General features: G+C 41.0%; 3 protein-coding genes across 7 annotated transcripts in view; 1 reads left to right on the forward strand and 2 right to left on the reverse strand.

Moving 5' to 3' along the window:
- Positions 1 to 1,827, reverse strand: part of LOC142087786 (synaptotagmin-like protein 2) — an 82,699-nt gene extending 80,872 nt beyond the window's left edge. Inside the window, exon 1 of the mRNA XM_075162399.1 lies at positions 322 to 1,827. The gene's annotated coding sequence lies outside the window, so the exon portion shown is untranslated. The remainder of the gene's footprint in view (positions 1 to 321) is intronic.
- An 894-nt stretch (positions 1,828 to 2,721) lies between these two features.
- On the reverse strand, positions 2,722 to 6,060 carry PSMD10 (proteasome 26S subunit, non-ATPase 10). 2 transcript variants are annotated; one of them, XR_012675602.1, is made up of 6 exons: positions 5,824 to 6,051; positions 5,579 to 5,677; positions 4,375 to 4,521; positions 4,102 to 4,268; positions 3,232 to 3,360; positions 2,722 to 3,084 (listed from the first exon to the last, which is right to left on the reverse strand). XR_012675602.1 is itself a non-coding variant. In XM_075162405.1 (5 exons), exons 1-5 carry the CDS (start codon positions 5,935 to 5,937, stop codon positions 2,931 to 2,933), a joined length of 681 nt encoding a protein of 226 aa, XP_075018506.1. In that variant the 5' UTR covers positions 5,938 to 6,060; the 3' UTR covers positions 2,722 to 2,930. The 2 variants fall into 2 exon arrangements, 1 of the variants encoding a protein (XP_075018506.1); XM_075162405.1 differs by lacking the exon at positions 3,232 to 3,360 and having other exon boundaries at positions 5,824 to 6,060.
- Positions 6,061 to 6,119: 59 nt separating this feature from the next.
- Positions 6,120 to 18,965, forward strand: ATG4A (autophagy related 4A cysteine peptidase). 4 transcript variants are annotated; one of them, XR_012675606.1, is made up of 13 exons: positions 6,120 to 6,227; positions 7,940 to 8,050; positions 9,230 to 9,301; positions 9,662 to 9,760; positions 11,007 to 11,108; positions 11,646 to 11,718; positions 13,091 to 13,170; positions 13,996 to 14,183; positions 14,292 to 14,370; positions 15,305 to 15,450; positions 15,953 to 16,009; positions 16,413 to 16,532; positions 17,234 to 17,308. XR_012675606.1 is itself a non-coding variant. In XM_075162419.1 (13 exons), exons 1-13 carry the CDS (start codon positions 6,218 to 6,220, stop codon positions 17,730 to 17,732), a joined length of 1,194 nt encoding a protein of 397 aa, XP_075018520.1. In that variant the 5' UTR covers positions 6,120 to 6,217; the 3' UTR covers positions 17,733 to 18,965. The 4 variants fall into 4 exon arrangements, 3 of the variants coding, with proteins under 3 accessions (XP_075018520.1, XP_075018521.1, XP_075018522.1); XM_075162419.1 differs by lacking the exon at positions 16,413 to 16,532 and adding an exon at positions 17,668 to 18,965 and having other exon boundaries at positions 17,234 to 17,345; XM_075162421.1 differs by lacking the exons at positions 6,120 to 6,227; positions 16,413 to 16,532 and adding exons at positions 8,559 to 8,792; positions 17,668 to 18,965 and having other exon boundaries at positions 7,966 to 8,050; positions 17,234 to 17,415.
- The last annotated feature ends 73 nt before the right edge of the window (positions 18,966 to 19,038 follow it).

Raw genomic sequence — 19,038 nt, forward strand, 5'->3', positions numbered from 1 at the left:
CCTTACTAATAGCAACACTACCATACTCTACCAGTGGATCCTCACATTCCTCTCCCCAAAATATCCAGGGTAAACCTTAAGTCATGACCTGTACGGAAGTCTCTTCTTAATCAGGCATCCCTCTTATTGACTCTTGTGGCAATGGTGCTAAGCAAAATCCGCAAACTCACATCCTTCAAGCTAGGTTTAGAAGCTTACTGAAAATTTCTGATATTCACACCCAAAGTTTTGTAAGCATGCAGAACTACGACATTAAGCATGCTCAGTAACAGCAAGAGAAGAGTAAGTACTACCTACTCCTGTCTGGGTGCTATTTCTTACCAAAGGTGTTTCCTAATGAGGTAATTCAAATCAATTAATGGTCCAAAGGAGCCCACAACTCGGCTGACGGTGGCATTAATTTTAAATAATTTCTTCTCTGACATTCCCAGGCATTCTTTTACTCTTGCCCTGCATAGGAAAATATAAACAACTCTCTTTACGACACTGCTGTAGTTGTATTAGTTCTTCTAAGGTCATCTCCTATATATGTGTCTTAGTTACATTTTTCTTACTGCAACCGCTTTCCAACTTTCACATCTCTGCAACAGCACTATCGTGATTGAAGGGGGGAATATATGATGTGGTCATTATCATAATGTTATAATCTTTCCTTAATCTCACCTCCACAAATTTCTCTGCATGTATTCCTTGTATAACTTGCTACAGTAAGATAGAAGCTTATGCTGGTGAAGTTGTAATTACCTTCTATAGCTAATACAATCTTCCTAGAACATCACAGGTCTTAACATTTGCTAAAAAAGTAGAAATTGCTCAAGTTATGTTAATGTTTTTATATAAAAAGAAAGAACAATTGAACAGAAGTTCTAGACTAATAATTCCTCTCATACTACTAACCACCAGTGCATAACAGATAGTATTTAAAAAAAAAAACCAAAAAGCAAAAATAAGAAGCAAAACAGATTGCTGAGGGTGAGGAGGACGGAAAGTAAGGAAAATAACATTTATTTGGAGTTCCTTAACATATTGAGATATTTTTGTAAGCCTTCTGGCAGATGTTTGTTCTCAATATGAAGTTTCTCTCACGTAAAATAGTTCATTAAAAAGGATAGGACACTGTTTGTAGCTTTCCACTGATGCTCTTGGCAAAGCACAAGCCAAATTAGGGATTGATCCACGGCATGTAGCTCAAAAACCCTGCAGAGCTATGCAGGATGCAGAAACATTTTTCAGAATTTGCCTCAGATGTTCTGACAGTCTTTGCTGCATGTCCGTTTATCTTCTCCTGAGGGAGTAGGGATCATTCATATGGAAACCAGAAGTATCTGGTTAAGCCAACATTCAAGCCACCATCTCCTAGGGAAGTGGATTTACAAAGCTGCAGAGCTGTGGCAGGGTTTTTTTGCTATCCAAAGATCAAGGATGAACACAGAATTCTAACTTTAGCTTTTCTCAATTCAAGTTTTCAGCGGTGCCTACACAATATATAAGAAACACTTAGTCAGATTCCTCTTTCAAGCAAGGTCTGCATGGCCAGACCTTACTGTACAGGCAAGTTATCCCTTCTGCTCTCAGTAGGTACCCTCAGTGAAATTTAACCCGCATTTTGTTTTCTAGGATAGACTTAAAGTACTTGGTGAAGATATTTGTTTGGTTGTAAGTTTCTGTCTTGCTTATTAAAATGAATTGCATTACCTTAATCCCTACAAGTCAAACTGTAGAAACTGTCATCATCCATTTCAACCTTTCCTCGTGGCTGAAGAACAAACGTGTTCTATTTCCATACTGTGCAATGGATGGCAGGGTTTCATCTGACTTGTTGTTCACATCCCAAGCGTACAAGCTATTTAGAAAATATTGTTTTTGTTACGTGTAAGTTTAATAAAATTTTATAACACCAAAGACTGCTGTTTAGGAAAGTTCTTTATTTCACAGAATTTCATCAGCATTGTTTGTTCAGAAAGGGGAAATCTATCCCACTAGTGCCAAAAGCGATCTTACCAACATCAGAACAGGTCACTTTTCAGACTCAGTCTCATTAGCTCTGCCTTCTAATAACTTAATACCAGAGATTAAACCAGGCTTCTGTTACAAAATAAGATGGTAAACTGCAAGCGTCAGTGCTACGTAATGTGAGTCAAACAGGACAGGAAAAAAAAAAGAAATCTACAGAGGGAGCAAGAGGAAATAAAATTAGATTCGAAGTACACCCCAGAGAAGTATCCAGAGCCACCCATTATATAATAGAATATTTGCAGAGGTAACCCTGAAACTGCACCTGCACTCTGCAAGCAGTCCAGTGCACTTCATCAAATACATATATTTAAAGATTCAAAGAAACAGGATAACAATAGATTACAACAGAAAAGCTTTAAACACTCAGAGCTCACTTGAATAGACTAAGAAGAGTAAAAATGGATACAATTATCTATGTAACTGAGCAAACTGCATTCTACAAAGGGAGAGGTGTAGCGCAGAATCATCTGAAGGAAGAGAATCAGTACCCACAAAAACCAAACAAAAAACCACACACAAATCACAAAGGCTAAGGGAAAAAACAAAGACTCTGGAATAAGCTTCCAAAATAAAATTGACTTTAAATTGTTAAAGCACTTTTGGTCCTGTTGCTTGAAAGAAATAATCCTAAACTAGGTTCTGAAACAGAAGGAATGACCGCATTTATACAGATCATACTGTAAACGGAAAGAAAACTGCAAGATATTGAAAAATACTTTAAAATCTGTGAACTGTTTAATTAACAGGAAGTATAAACAGTTGTTTTGGCACTGCACTTGAAGGAAAGCTAGAGATACACATTTTATCACCATGCTGATGCCCATACATGATATCCTAGTTGAACTATCAAAATACGAAGTTTGCAATCTTAAATACACGTGCAACAGGAAAGAGACTCAAGTCAGAAGTCCCCACTAGCCTTCCACCATTCTTTTAAGTATGGCTCCCAGGCCACCTTTTGCCACTTTCAGTGGGGTCAGTTCTTCTTTATTCTCAATGTGAATACTTGCACCGTGAGACACCAGCAGCTTTGCCTCCTCCACTCTCTCTTCATCGCAGGCTAAATGACTGTAATAAGCACAAGAAACCCACAGCCACTATTAAACAGTCCAAGCTTGCAAAGAGCAATAATTATGCCTTGTCAAAATGACAGTGTGAATGTTGGGGGGGAGATACATACTAGAACAACAAAACCACACGTAACCAACTACCTACACGGATTCCAAAGCTTGCTGTCCAGTCACTCTGTTGTCATTAAGCAACTCAAGAACTTTACTCCTGCTATTGTCCTCGCGACATTAAGACACTTCTTTAGATTAGGATTTGGCTCTGCAGTCAGCAAAGCTAAGGAACACATAATCCACAGTGAAATTAGAAAATGGTAATCTCTACTTGAATCGTACAATGCTTAAAAATAATCTGAAGTAAAGAGTTACTACAAATGCAGCAAATGCTTTTTTCCATTTGGCATAGTATCTTGAGAATAAATATGTGTGTTCCAGGACAATACTGGGTTTTATGTATAGCTAAACACACTGCTTGATCTTACTCATGGCAAAATCTTGATTCCACTGTAGACAATGCAGAGTTTTGCCACCAACTTCAAAGCAGCTAAGGTTTTACCCTTACAGATTCAAATTGATCTCTAAGGTAATATCAACCACTGGACTGACTGTACTTAAATTGCAACTCATTTTCCTTAGAGACTTGAAGAAAAGCTTCCAGAATTAGTTCTTGCTTGGCAGGACAGAGTAGGCCAGCCTGCAAGACCAGTTTCCTCCGACTTTGATGTCATTAGTTCGCTTTCTACCCTCTAGTGGCAACTGAATATATTCCAAATTATTACAAAAGGTATTCTACACTTTTTAAGTAGATGTAGTAACACAAATTAAAGTATGTATATACAGACACATTTAGGCAAAATACTAAGTATGATTTTCTCAAATCCTTTTTAATTACATAGGGGTGTGAAGCAAGGGAGTATTTTGAGGCAACAAGAAATTAAAAAAAGAAACTGAAGTAATGGAGTTTCACTTCACAGAGATTATGCAATATTAAGCAAAATAAAAATAAAAAATTACTTACAGAGGAGTATTCCCTTCAGAGTCCCGTATATTAACAGACGCATTGTGCTGCAGAAGGATCTGTACCATTTTTAGGTTTCCTTTGGCTGCTGCTCTGTGTAATGGGGTGGATTCAAAATGATCTGTTGCATCTGGATCAGCTCCGTTCTCTAAAAGCATGATTGCAATCTGAATATGTAGAAAGAGAAAGGAGAGGGGATGAAAGAGGAAAAGTTAAGATAACTGAACACTTCTTCCAAAAGCAACACCACTCCAGTAGCATTGGCAAACATACCTCCTGCTTATTTTTGGAGGCTGCATAATGCAGGGGTGTACAGCCGTTCTGATTGACAGCGTTTACATGAGCACCCTTGGCAATGAGGGCTTTCACAATTTCATCACGGCCTGCCGAAGCAGCAATATGTAAGGGAGTCCAACCAGCCTACAGAGGCAACAAAAAAACCACATTATTCAAACCAGGAGTTTCAGGCAAAAAACATGACAAAGCGTAACCCCAATACAGACTTGGTTACTCATTAGTCGTACTGCACATATTCTTATAACTGTAAAGCTAAACATAATTAATTATCACTCGAGAGACAAGTTGCACGTCCTCTCACATGCCTGCATTCAGTACCTGACACAAGCTGCCAGTTAAACGAAGAAATCACTTCTGTTATGCAGTTATGCATGGTATCTTGCAGGGCACTTTGCTGCTGCAGAATTAGCAGTAGCGCTTTTTTTAAGAACAAATAAGAGTGGCAGAAAAGGATTTCCAAAAGTTTCTGCAATCTTTTCTACATCCTACTCTCTAATTAAACTAATGGGACAACATTTTCTTCTTTAAGGATGGTCTTTAGGATGCTTAATAATGGATGTAATTATTTCAGCTCTTCCTCTAGAACAGTAACAGACCATCTTCTTTGCAATTGTGAAATCTCTGAATCTGTCACCTACCTATAACGCCTTCCCCAATAATGGGGAATCTTCAGGGTACCTCACGATTTGGCACAACATATTTAAGAGGATCACATCGAGATAAAGATAACATGAAAACCCCCGACAACAACCCAAACTCCCCTAGTTTTGCAGCTTTGTTCATAAGAAGAGTTCTCCTAAAATTCCTTGACAATAAGCAAGACTCATCAAGTCTCATTAACCCGCTCTTCCACATAAACAGTGAGATACTTCACTTTCCTTTCCAGCGCACACACAGCAGCATGCGCTTTTTAAAACCTCCCAGAAACCGCGCTGGGTACCAACCGGCGGGAGAAGGGAGAAAAGGAAGGAAGCGACCAGCGCCAGCCGCCACGGGAGCTGCCCCCAGCGCCACCACCACCGGGCCACTTCCCCGGCTGAAACCATGAGGGCAAAGGGGCCGAACAGAAACTGCCTCACCAAATTCCCCACGCAGTTCCTCAGCCTCCCGGCAGCAGCCCCGCGCCCCAGGCCAGCCCCTCACAGGGGTGGGGGGGTCCCGGGAGGGCTGCGACACTCACATCGTCCTTGTCGTTCACAGGCACGCCGAGGCCGAGGAGGAGGTCGGCGACGTCTGTGTGTCCCGCCGAGCAGGCCCAGTGCAGCGCGGTCCGGTTGTCCTGAGGGAGGGAGGGAGCGGCGGTGAGCGGGCGGCGGGAAGGTGGGGAGCGGGGAGGCGGCTGACAGGAGCCGCCCCGCGCGGAGCAGCCCCACAGGCCGCCCGCTCTCGCCCCGGCGGGCAGGGAGCAGGCCGCAGCCGGCTGACCTGGTCGGCCTTGGTGGCCAGGGCCCTGTCGCGCAGCAGCTGGGCCCGCAGCTCCTCCAGGCGCCCGGCGTAGGCCAGGTTGCAGACCCCCACGTCGGACACCGCATCCCCCATGCTAACCAGCGCCTCGCCACCTCCCCCCGCCGGCAGGGGCGGTGCTTCGGCCCCCGCGCCGGCCAATCAGAGGGGCGCCGGGGCCAGTCCAGCCAATCGCACCTACCGGCCTTCTCCTCTCACCCCTCGGGCCGCGAGGGTTGCTGGGATTTGTAGTCCAACGGGAGGCAGGCGATGCACTGCCGCCGGCCGGCGGGACTACACCTCCCAGGGCGCCCCGCGCCGCGGCCGTGTTGTGCCTCCGTGTCGGGGCGAGGAGGAGGATGGTGACAGCGGGAGAATGGAGTCAGGTGAGGGCCGGCGGCGGCAGCGCGGAGCCGCGGAGGGGGAGCGGGGCGCGGGCCCGGCCTTTGGGGCGGCGGTTGGCGGGCAGGGGCGCTGGCGGCGGTGAGGGGCCAGGCCGGCGGCCCGCGCGCCTCAGGGGCCGCCAGCGGGGCCGCGCCGCGGCGGGAGGCGCCCGCGGGCTGAGGGGCGAGGCGAGGCGAGGCGAGGCGAGGCGAGGCGAGGCGAGGCGGGGGGGGGGGGGGTGTCGGTGCTTTCCGTCATGAGGGGTTTGCCTGGCGGGGAGGGACGGGGCGCCGCGGCCTCTCCCGGGGGCGGGGGGCGGGGGGCAGAGCGGCTTCTGGCGGGGGGCTGTGCCGGGGCTCGGGGCGGCCTGAGGCCGGTGTCGCCGCCAGCCGCCGCTGCCAGCTTCGCCGCGGCGGGAGGCGGGAGGCTGCCGCGGCGCTCTGCGGGGAGCGTCTGCCGGGCTCTGGGGGTCGGAGGTCAGGGCTGCGCAGGAGAGAAACGGGAGACCCCGGCAGTTCTGTCCCGGATGGTCTGAGATGTCATACGGCAGCGGGGGAGAGGCATGGCCGCCAAGGGGGGACGCGGCTCCCTCCTGCTGGATTTCGAGGGGTGAGTCTTTTAAGTCTTTGGGCTCAGAAGGAGACTGTTTGCTCTGTAAGTGCAGTGAGTGATGAGTTTTCTGACGGAGAAGACAGAGCACGGTGTAAGAGGTTCTTTTGCTCTGCATACAGTCTTAAGAAAGAAGTTTATTCACATTTTTTAACGACTGCCCGCGCTGACTTGCAGAGGTGTATCTTCAGTGCTTGGTAGCACTGGCCCTGGGTGCTCGAATCAGAGGGTGGTGTAGCTCAGGTTCACTTCTGATTGCTATAATGTATATTTTCACATGAAATAGTTTTGTTTTTTTCTACATTTACCTGATGATTATTCATTCTTTATACTGTGTATATGTGCACTTGAAGAGTAAAATATAGTTGTGTTTGCTTTCACTTTCAACTGATTTTTTAGCAGTATATTCCCTAAGATTGGTATGTAAAAGAAATGATTTTACATTCATTTTTACACTTGAAGGCCTGTTTTCCTCTTCCAACAAACCCTGCTTTAATTAATTATCTGAAAATTGATTGAATGGTCTCCTTTAAGTAGTATTAATTATCATTTGTTATTTTACAGTAGATAGGTCTAGCGTTGAATAATAACATGAATACATCTTTTATTTTGAAGTGTTTCAGATCTCCAGTTAGGAAAGTAAAACCCAGTCTTGCTAACACTTTTCACATGCTTCCCATTAAGCACAAGGACGTAATCGCTCTGAGTGGCGGTATTTGTATATTTAAGATCGAGCATGGGCACATATGCTGTGGTGCCTAAATTGTTTTTCCCTTTCCCCATTTCCTGAGTCAAATCTTACCCTCACTGCAGTGATGCTGAACTCCTGCTACTGACTTCAGTCAGACTGCTTATAATCAAGGTGTCAGCCATGTTACTCTCTCAGCACTCGCTGAGGATCAAAATAAAAACCAGCCAAGACATTGGATATTTCAGTGTCAGAACAGCTTGTTAAAGGAAAAAACTAAATGCAGCTGGCAGCACGATTCAGAAGACCCAAAGACTGCAAAGACTAGCTGCAACTAGTTCAGTGTAAGAACTCAAAGCTGTGCATAAAAGAACAAAGGGACAAAATGGAGTTTGAATTTTGTGTATTCCTGTTCAGTTTTATCTAGGTATGAAAACCAGATCACTATTTTGTCAGACTACTTAGAAGAATTTCCAGAAACTGATGAGCCAGTCTGGATTCTAGGAAGGCAACACCACCTAAACACAGGTATCTTTAGAAGGAAAATTCATCTGTAAAATCTGTAGAGCATTCATAGGGTCACATGCAGCAGCAGCTCCTGATTTCCTTGTGTTCTCTGAATGTCTCATGAGAGAAGTTTATTTTTCTCAATCAACAAGAAACTAACTATAAGCAGTGGTATTCATCCTAAAATGAAACCAGAAGTTTACCAATGTACTTTCTACCATAATTCATGCAAAGAGATTGTACTTGTAGCAGAGGCTAGTCAGGTATGAGGCTGGTCACTTCTCAACATCAAATGCCTCAGAAATAGATAAATACTTTTGGGGAATGTTCAGTATTACTGATGTTATTTTCCCTTGAGGGATGCTGTCTGCAGCCTGTTATTTGTAATTAAAATGATATTTCAAAAGAAGAAGAATAATAGTAATAATAATACAATTAATCTAGGGCATGTACTGTATTTTGATGAAAATAAATATATGACCTAAAAGTCATAGCAGAGTGATGTATTTATATATCATATAAAAATAAGATTTCAGAAATGAGCTTTGCTCCCTGGGGAGCAGACAGGGGCATCCTCCTGTGTTACATGTCAAAGGCAGCGGCCATCAGTGCAGGCACGGTGTTCAGGACAGCCGAGGGTACCGCATACAGCCTTGATCGGCTGAAGGATCCCTTGAAAAGACCAGTCAGTCTGGGCCATGGCTCAGAGAAAGTGCAGCAAATACAGTTCTTAAGAATTCTTCAGAGCCTTTGGGAGAATTCTGTAAGTGCATGCATTTAAAAAAAAAAAAGAGATTTAATTAAATTTAATATTATTAACATTTTCTTAAAATGACTTTGTATTGGGTTTGGAGGTAATGCATAATTCCATGTTGGTTTGCATGTAGAAATTCTTTACCTTTCTTAACTTACCTTACCAGTTCTTTCCTGAGGACATAGTTCTCCATAGTTGTTTCATTCAAGCTGGGCATAGATTGGCTAATAATTATTTCATCCTTAATAAGTTAACTTTAATTAGCAGTCTACAAAAGCTCTCCGTGTTTAAACGGCTAGAAAATGTTTTAAGTATTAAGGGTCTTATATGTAAAAGCTAACAGGAGTCTTCCATGCACTCTACATATTGATTGTACAGGGAAAATTAGAATTTTTTAGTCTTAAAAGTTCGTTTTAATAATTTCTTTCCTCTTAAAAATATTCCAGACAAATCTAAGTTATTGTTGGATATAAGTGCTCGTCTCTGGTTTACGTATAGAAGAAAGTTTTCGCCTATTGGTGAGTACGCAGTGGACCAGCTGCCTTGTTATAAATTAGATAGCAGGATTAGTGATGTTATCACGGACTGAAAAATTATTTTTACAGTATTAGAACATTCTGAGCATCATTTTAACTGTTTATGCAAAGAAAATATTAAACCTATTAAAAACTGTGTTTACTTGTACCTGCATATGATCAGGTCTTTATGTTTGTAGAGCCAGCAGTAAAGTCAGACCAGCAATATGGAAAGAAAAGGTCTTGCTCAGTGCCTTTTATCCATAGGACAGTTGTTAGAGATTTTAACTCCAAAATTTTCTCTCTGGCGCTGAACTCAATTTAAAGCCCCCAATTATTGATTGTAATGAACTTTTTTAACAGGAGGCACTGGTCCTTCGTCTGATGCTGGCTGGGGGTGTATGCTGCGATGTGGGCAGATGATGCTGGCACAAGCACTGATCTGCAGACATTTAGGAAGAGGTGAGTGAACTTTTGTGTTGTTTGGAGACGGTTTAATTTTTGTCGTTGTTTTCCATAAAAGCACAAAACCTAAATTTATTAATGAAACTTTCTTTGATGCCCTGATAGAAGGTAGTAGTGAATTATTCTTGTCTGACAGGGTGAAATCATGCCAGCCTTAATCAGAGAAATAGAAATAGAGGGAGGACAAATAGGGAATCCCATTGCCATTATTTTATAAATCTTTTTGAGGCCAAGGGAAAACCTGCCGCCATGGGTCTAAGTTCTTACCCTTCTCTTCATTGCTTACATAGCCTCCAAATGTTCGCACACAGTGACTGTGTGAACAGTGACATAGTGGTAGACATCATACAAAGTCCTTCACAGGCCACTCACCCGTCACCAGCCTGAGGTCCAAAGCCCACAGCAGAACCCATTAGTGCAAGCCCTTAAGCCTGTTTCGACACCTCACATCCCAGGATCACAGGTAAGTATCATAGGTCTGGTCTGTGTGTAGCTGCTGTATCAATTACATTATTACGGTTAGGTCTGTACTCCTTATCCTGTTGTGCTGTGGTTTCTACGGCGGCTTTGTGGATTTATCTATTTTAATAACTGAATCCACAGAAGGATTTATCCACTTGAATAACTGAATCCGCAGAACGGAGGTGCAAAGATTTAACTGAAGGAGTAGGCAAACAAATTACCCGAGACAAATTAGAATATGAACTCGTAATATGTAGCTACTTCACAGTGTCAGCCCTGTGTATGCGCTTCTCTGTCACTAAACGGGAGGTAACTGCCTTACGTTAGAAGCAAGAGCGTACATGGCAAAGCTGTGTTTTGGATTTTGCTGTGGGAGAGGGCCAGCGCTGTGTCTGGACTTTGCTTTATGGATCTTATATCATTATCTGACAGATGCTTACAAATCTTAACAAAATCTAAACAGCGTATAGCTTTAAACAATCTTGGAAGCTCACGTACAGCAGTAGCTATCAATTCTCAGCAGTGATGACTCAGAATATATTTGCAGTTGACATTTTTATTTTATTTTTCCATTTTCACAATGCCTGTGATGATAAAGGACAGCTTGATAATAAATGACAAGTTGTGACTTATAGAAACTCTAAACAAAATGTAAAAATTAGAGATGAATTGTATATTAGTCTTCTAACATCTCATTGTATGGCTTGCTACTATCTAGAAAATTGATCAGGACAATGGAAGCGTTATTATTTTTTAATCTGTATAACTTTTTTCCTGTAAGATTGGCAATGGGAAAAACACAAAAAACAACCAGAAGAATATCATAGAATCTTACGGTGCTTTCTAGACAGAAAAGATTGCTGTTATTCCATCCACCAAATGGGTAAGAACACACATCAAATTTTTTCTTTTCCACTGAAATTCCTACTGTGTTGAAACTTTCTAATTTGAAATATGTTCATGCAAAATTTTAAAGAGGTCATTATGAAGACAACGTATATATTCATATATAAGTAAAAATGCTTGTAAAAGGCTACAAAGTATAATAATTCAGAAATGTTATTCACTGAGACTTAAATAAATCTGCATACTAGAATCTAGCTCTTGATAAGGTATGTAAGCCTTGGGTACCAGAGTTGGTAGTATTAAAATAGACAGTCACGAAGCTTATTGCTGTAATTTGTAATAAAGGACACTGATATTTGTAATTCGCATTACAGTTTAGAAACTTTTTGTAAAGGAACTAGCAGTCATAGTCCGTAGTCCATAGAAAGGAGCATAGATTGAGAAAATAATTGTTGTTGCTAAATACAGTTTGCAATTGCTCTAGAATGTGTGTCAAAATGTTAGTAAGTCATGCTATTTAACATATATTGTGACCAGACTCTCTGTGTGTGCGTGTTTTCCCTTAAAAAAACAGCGCAGATGGGTGTTGGAGAGGGGAAATCAATTGGAGAATGGTTTGGACCAAATACAGTTGCTCAAGTACTGAAGTAAGTCATTAGCTTATCGCATTAGCTCATCCGGAACGTACTCCCCTGGGGCAGCTAAGCTCAGAGACCAAGATAAGGCCCAAGACACAGTTTTAAAGGCTCCCTCTCAAAATCAGGAATATATACGCCGTGTGTTTACAAGTACAGTGCGGACCACGATGCTGTAGCCCGGTGGGCGGGTACTGAGTCGGGATTGGGTGAGTTTTAAATTTTAATATACCAAGAGCCTGGGGAAGACCTGCAAAAAGGTCTCTCCTGCTGTGCCGTCTACATGCCCTAGCCAGTAAGCACCAGCGATAGGTATTCCTTTTCGCAAAGTGGCACAGCTTTGACAGGTCAAGAGTGCCACCACGCAGATTAGAGTGGTGGTATGAAACATCAGAGTGAAGCCATCCAGGCCAAGGAAGGAACTGAACTGCGATTCCTCGTTGAGCTGCAGTTCTGCCTGAAGGCTGCTGTATAAAACACGGGCAGCTCCTCCAGGTCTAGAAGCCACACTTGAAAGAGTTGGCTTTGCTCCGTTTCTGAGGGGATAGGTGGAGGTGCCAAATCTCAAGTGGAGGCTAGACTGCAGGTCCTGAGTGCTCAGCAGCAATTCTTTGCAGCCCTGGGACAGACACACATTCTGGAGAGAGAGAGGAGCTAAAACATGCCCTGGCCCCCAGCTCTTTTCACTTACAAATTCTTCAAGGCTTCGTGCTCACATACAGGTTTTTCTGGCTTATTTTAGACAGCTGACTCTGCCTGTGCAGCTTAAGAGTGTAGCTCCCTTCCCCAGAGTTTTGGATTTCACACAAGTGGACAGAAACCTGTGTGCTATAATGCCTCCCTCCTAACTTTTGGGTGCTGAAAACCTTTAGCTGATCTAGCTGTTAAGTCTGCTGTCTAGCCCCGAGTCTGCTGTCCACACATGCGCAGAAATAGTTCCACTGAATTTAGTGGAACTTCTTAAGCAAAAACTAATGTGCAAAACTGGCACAGGAATTTTTTTCTTCTCTAGACAATACCAGGCACAACGGGCAGGATCCCATTGCGGAGGCTGTTAAATGCAATAAAAAGTAATAAACCTAATTATGCGGTTGAGCTGTTACTATCACTGCACTTGGCAAAAGGACAAAACAGTTTTCACATGGTACAGTGTGTGTGCTTTTCCTGGTCCCACTCAGTATTTATTTTTCTAAATATATTAAACATTAAATATTCCAAGTTATCTTTTTATTACATGGAGACTTAAAAAAAAAATCCAACAAACGTGTTTTTCCAAAGACACAATTTAATTTTTTTACTCAAGAACTGTCTAATTGTCCTGAATGAAAAGCTACCCTCGTGGTCCTCATTAGTTTATATTAATTATTACCTTAATGTTTTCTAGGAAGCTTGCTTTATTTGATGAATGGAATTCATTAGCAGTTTATGTATCTATGGACAATACAGTGGTCATTGAAGACATCAGTAAGTGAAACATTAGTTCTCTGGTTACAGTTTTTGATTTGACTCCACTTTCCTGAATGTATCTAAATATGAACAAAATACTTTTGGGCCATCCCTGCTTGTTCCCAGCGTAAGAAAAGGAATAAAGGAAAAGCAAACTTCGGGTTTGAGTGTCCAAAACTAAAGCTAGCACAGAACGATGTAGGCTTACGTACCATGCAGTTTGGGAGAAGATGGAGTGTGGTCTGTACTATCTAAACTCCTACCCCAGAAATGGAATAAAGTTGCAGCATGTAGAAATAGAGAGAATTGTTTTTAATGCAGAGTTTGCCAGAGAGATGTGCTTTTGTCAGGCAAAGGAGAAACCAGGGGCAGATCCTAGAGAAACACGGGGCCGGGCTTAATTTTCAGTTGTAAGAAAGGTGGGTTTACAAGTGGTATTTAGCCACAGCCTATTTCTACTTTAGTCCCTACTTCCGCTTATTTTATGTTCACATCATTGGAAGTGAAGAGTTCCCTGAAGAGTTTCTGATGCTCTCATCTCTATCTCCCTGACATTTTATGGGCAAAGCTTGACAGTGTTACTGACGCTAGTAGTAAATGTAACTTCAGTCTTAAATTTTCATCCCCCAGTCGTTTATCTCGTGTCTCACTGATGTGCCAGCACACACTCTGTCTGCTAGAATGACTTCTACTAAACAGTTATGATTTCCATGCCCTGCTCCTTTTGTCTGAAAACAGGAGCTCTATAAAGACGTCTGGCAAAGTAGCTTAATTCATGACTGAGAGGAGGATCTGCTCTCTGTTCCTTTGCGCATTCATTGATTTCTATTTTTATTCCCACAGAGAAAATGTGCTGGTCCCCTCCCCAGAGCAGCAGCGCGGCCCACAGCAGTGCGCATTTGCACAGAAGTGCTCTTGGCCGAAATAAGAACACGGCAGGATTCTGCACAGGCTGGAAGCCCCTCTTGCTTATTATACCTCTACGGCTAGGGATAAATCACATAAATCCAGTATATATTGATGCGTTCAAAGTAAGGTTTTTTCAGTGAGTTGTTTGTTATTGTGAAATAAGTTCAGGCATTTGTTATATCAATAAACAAATCAACTACAATTTCATTTTTCTCCCTTTGAACTCCTAGGAATGCTTTAAGATGCCACAGTCTTTGGGAGCATTAGGAGGGAAACCAAATAATGCCTATTATTTCATAGGATTTTTAGGTAAGGAAAAAAGAAACTTATCCAAATATGCATATTATCTAAAGAGAATGCGTTGGTGGTTTTTTATTTGGAAGGGGAAATAGTAAGCCATTTAAGCATGAGAATAGAGTAGATAAGAAACATACCTCAAATACTTCAGGAACAGTGTGGTATCATCCTTACAGGCATGGAAAAGTAGCAGCAAAGCTTGATGTAAAAATAAGTAATGATATAAGCAAGAACACCACACTAAGAATAGTTGATAGCATTCGACAAGTGTCAAATGTCACTACTACTAAAATACTGATTTTTTCCTAGTCATTAATACTTCCTAACGAAGGGTGTCGTTTCATTCTTTTTTTCACAGTTTTCTTGAATTATTTTCTCATATTTCAGACTTTTTCTGATAGCAGTATCTTTTTCACCTTTTCCCATGTCTTCCTTTATTAATTAAAGCAATAGTTAATACTAGATTCAGTCTTTCAGATTTCACCTCAGTTTGATCCATAATTTTATGAATATTTTGTTCTGCCGTTTGTAACACCTGAACTGTTTTAGTCAGACTTCTTTGTTCCAATTTCTGAATGAATGCCTAATGGGATTACAGATTGCATTTGTGGTCATCCTGTACTTCTTGATCCGTGGAACGTTAGGGGTTAGAACAGTTGACATTTTTAAAAAATGTACTGGACCTCACATAGAAAAAGGAAAGTATGCGACAAAGGTAGAACAAACCAACCAAAAAATCGACAGTAATAGGTCACAATAGAGCGTTATACTGAACACCCTGTGGGAAATACTGTGTCTGACTTTCCGATTGTCTTAGGGACTCCCTAACTAGAAAACCTAGATATTGACTGTGGTGATAATCTAATTTCTATTGTACAAGTCTGATGGAATAAGTGCTTATTGAAGTCTCTTGCTTATTACCAACATACGGATTTTACCCGTACAGGCAATGAGCTGATCTATCTGGACCCTCACACCACTCAAAGTTTTGTAGATTCAGAAGAAAATGGCACAGTTGATGACCAGAGCTTCCACTGCCAGCAAGCCCCACACAGAATGAAGATCATGAATTTGGACCCTTCAGTAGCTTTAGTAGGTGTTAGGAAATAATAGATGTGTATACTTTACTTCAAAATAGTACCTCTATATATTGATCAGGGCAGTAATGCACGTCCTTGAGCAGAATCAAGATCATTAATTTTCTTTACTGAGCAACATCTACCTTTTGCAAGAATTATTTTGAAGGTCAAACCTAGGAACTGAATCAGGTTTCCTTATTTTATTCCATCGCTACCATATATGTGTGGTCGCTCCGGACAAGTTACTTACTTAAGCTTAACTTATTTTATATCATAATGTACAAATCTTTAAATGGAATTGCTTGTAGAAGTCATCCAGTGTCACAAGAATACTGTGGTAGTTGAAGACATTAAACCTGATCCCATGCCAGTATCCTTTGGCTGGTTTATGGGCGATTGTCACTTGAGACATATGTTTCTAAAGCTTTAAACAATGCATAAAGATACCACTCCATCCTTCACTTATTGACATATTGTTATTATTTAATACTACTACTATGTATTTTTTTCCTTAGGGCTTCTTTTGCAAAGAAGAATGTGATTTTGACAACTGGTGTAGTCTTGTACAAAAGGTAATAATACTATCTTTATTTGCTCTGTATGAAATAATGTATACTTTTTTTTTAAAAATGGAAATTCCCATTACATCTTTCTCTGCATGCAAATTAAATGAGCCACAGAGAAGAATGCGTTAATGCATCAGGGTAAGCCAATTGCTAATCGGAGCTTGTTCAGCATTTTGACAACCATGAACGCTGCCACTTGGAAAATGAGTGTAAATATATACCCTTAAAAAGTTTTTCATTTTTTAGCACTGCTATGTTACTGGCTGAAGCTTAGTCACATACTGAGAAATAAATGTTAAAAGTAAGTTTTAACTGCCATGTTGTAGCAATTTATTTATTTATTTGCTTCTTGATCCTTTTTTATTGTTTGAGACGATATATTATTACGTGTTCTAATTACGACTGTTAGTCCCTGGTACCACAACACATCTGATTCTGTAAGTGCCGAGTCCTTCCAGATCCTGCTGAACCGCGGCACACACAAAGGTGCCACAGGAAAAGGACTTTGGGACATTTCTGCATGCAGTTGGTATGCTAAGCCACAGAAGTATGAATGCGAAGGAACATCAATGTTTAAAGGCATTTATTTTAAAAAAAAAAAAAAAAAAAAAGGCAGCTAAGGAGAGCAGTTTGTAAATAACTGAAATACAGGATGTGATGTAGCTTACCTGGTTGAAGAGGAGTGGAATTTGGCTTCAGTAATAACTTGTTTCTCCTGATCAAAACCTGTTGGTTTTGATCAAAATCTGTTGGTTCAAAATCTGTTTGATCAAAATCTGTTCAAAATCTGTTGGTTTTTTTGGAGCTGATAGATCTGTCTTTTGTTCCCATTGATCAACAGAAAACTTGAACACTGAGAGGTCCATGCAAGTAATTTTCTTTTAAAAAGCAGAAAATGCTCTACACTCTTGGTGTCTGTTTGCTACATGTAAACAAAATTATAGGTGTATGGATATCAAAGCTAATTATAACACACTGATAACTTGTAGGACAGTTCAAGAGATCTGTCTTCCAGGTGTGTTTTCAACTAGGAAAATATTAGAGAGATCTGTGAAGCAGCAATTCGTAACGGCAGGTGCTTGAAATAACAGGTTTTCACTGGATGTCTGCATAAAGCCTTTGTTTTTTGATAGACATGCATAATTAAAAATGTTATTAATTAAGCAGACATTTTTTGTGTTTGAAGGTTCTCTTGAGGCATCTTTTAAAACGAAAGTATTCTGTCCTCAGGAGATTCTAAAGCAACAGAGTCTACGGATGTTTGAGCTGGTCCAGAAGCACCCGCCACACTGGCCTCCTTTCATACCTCCAACAAAGCCAGAAGTGACGACCACAGGAGCAGGTGCAGTACCCACTGGAAGTGCTGTTGTGCCGCAGAGCTTCCTCATTAGCGAGCAGAAGAATAATCACAGGTGGAATAACGATGCTTTCCTAAGTGTCAGGCAATCACCACATGATTAAATGCCTTATTCTTACAGAACATCAGACAGTTACCCAAACAGGCCACATAACAATCCCTAGCACAGATATACAATTTTTTTTAATCTTAGAAAATACTTTGAAGGACACTTTCCAGAAAAGAGGGGGTTTTGTTTGTGTTTTTAAGTAAACAAAATCAGGCATGTCTTTAGATTCTAATCTGTTTAATTTTTTTTTTTTTGCAGAACTCATTGAATCTACTGACAAGCTATTTGAATTGGAAGAAGAATTTGAAATCCTGAGTGTATGAAGGAAACTGTGGTGACCCTTCTGAGTATTGAACATATTGCTAATATTATTGCATTGACTTAAATCAAACAGCCATGTTAGCCCCGAAGTGCCTGAAATTACCAATACCAGAGCACAAAAACCGAGCAGCATCCAAAACTCCAACAGTGACAGTTCCTGCTGTCAAAGAGCTTTCCCAGATGGAAAGGCAGTAAAAGATCTTACAGTAAGAGCCTTAGAGGGAACCTCTTTTTAATGTCTGTCTTTCCTGAAGACAAATGGACCTTTGCGATTAAGGCAAAAATAAGTATATCACTGGGCTGTGTGTTTGGAGAAAGGGATAACACCAAACGGATATTTCTTGCTCTCGTATAATGCAATAGTTTAGTTCTTAAAGCAGAACAGTTTTCAGTTAAGGAGGATGTTTACTTCTGTTCCCTCCCGTGGGCTGCATCGTAGAAAAAATACATTGTCTTGTTTAAAAGATCGACTGGATCAGAAGAAAATTGTTTCCTTGTTAAATATTTTAACATGTATTTGAGCAACCACACTTTATTACAAAAATGTTTCTGTAAAAGGAACTATGTCTAATGTATACGTTTTGCAATAGCCTTCCTGTTTCTGGGAAACCTCAAGAGGAACAGGGGACTCAAATAGTCGATATAGATCACAACCACTGTTATAGTTATGATATATTTCACCTTGACCTTAAAATTCAGATCATTAAAACTTAGGCTGACTTTTCTTTCGGAGCTAAAAGGAGTCAAAGGTGGTTTAACTGTACCTTATTTATTTTAAAAAAGATTTACACAAGTTTCTCTGTTACAGCACTTTATCTGTGCATCTAATAAATTTCTTAAGCTTTTCATAGGTTGTATGCTGCTATATTTTGTTAATTTGTTTGTGCGAACTAAATATAAACTAGGTTATCTTAAAACTTAATATATAGGTATATGCAAATCACTTAATTGTTGGGTTTTGTCTTGTTGCCTTTTGAAATCTGTTTTGGTAAAAGTGCCTTAATTCTACAGGTTTATCAGAACAGCCTGTGCGGTTTTATTTCTAAGGCAGAGTATATCTCTAGCAGCCATAAGAAAACCAGCTCAGAATTAAAGGCAAAGATCTTTTAATCCATTATAAAGTTCCTTTTTACTATCAGACAGTCCCCGCTGTGGTCATTTTGTCATGATAGTGTAATGGACTTGAATCGCAGTTTCATCTTCACCAATAAATGACACCACAGAGAAATACCGAATGCCGTCTCCTCTCACTTGCACTTCTTCATCGGGGCCAGCGTGATTTCCAAGAAAATAGTTAACCAGATCATA

The sequence above is a fragment of the Calonectris borealis genome, chromosome 13 (genome assembly GCF_964195595.1).
Source record: "Calonectris borealis chromosome 13, bCalBor7.hap1.2, whole genome shotgun sequence".
NCBI lineage: Eukaryota > Metazoa > Chordata > Aves > Procellariiformes > Procellariidae > Calonectris > Calonectris borealis.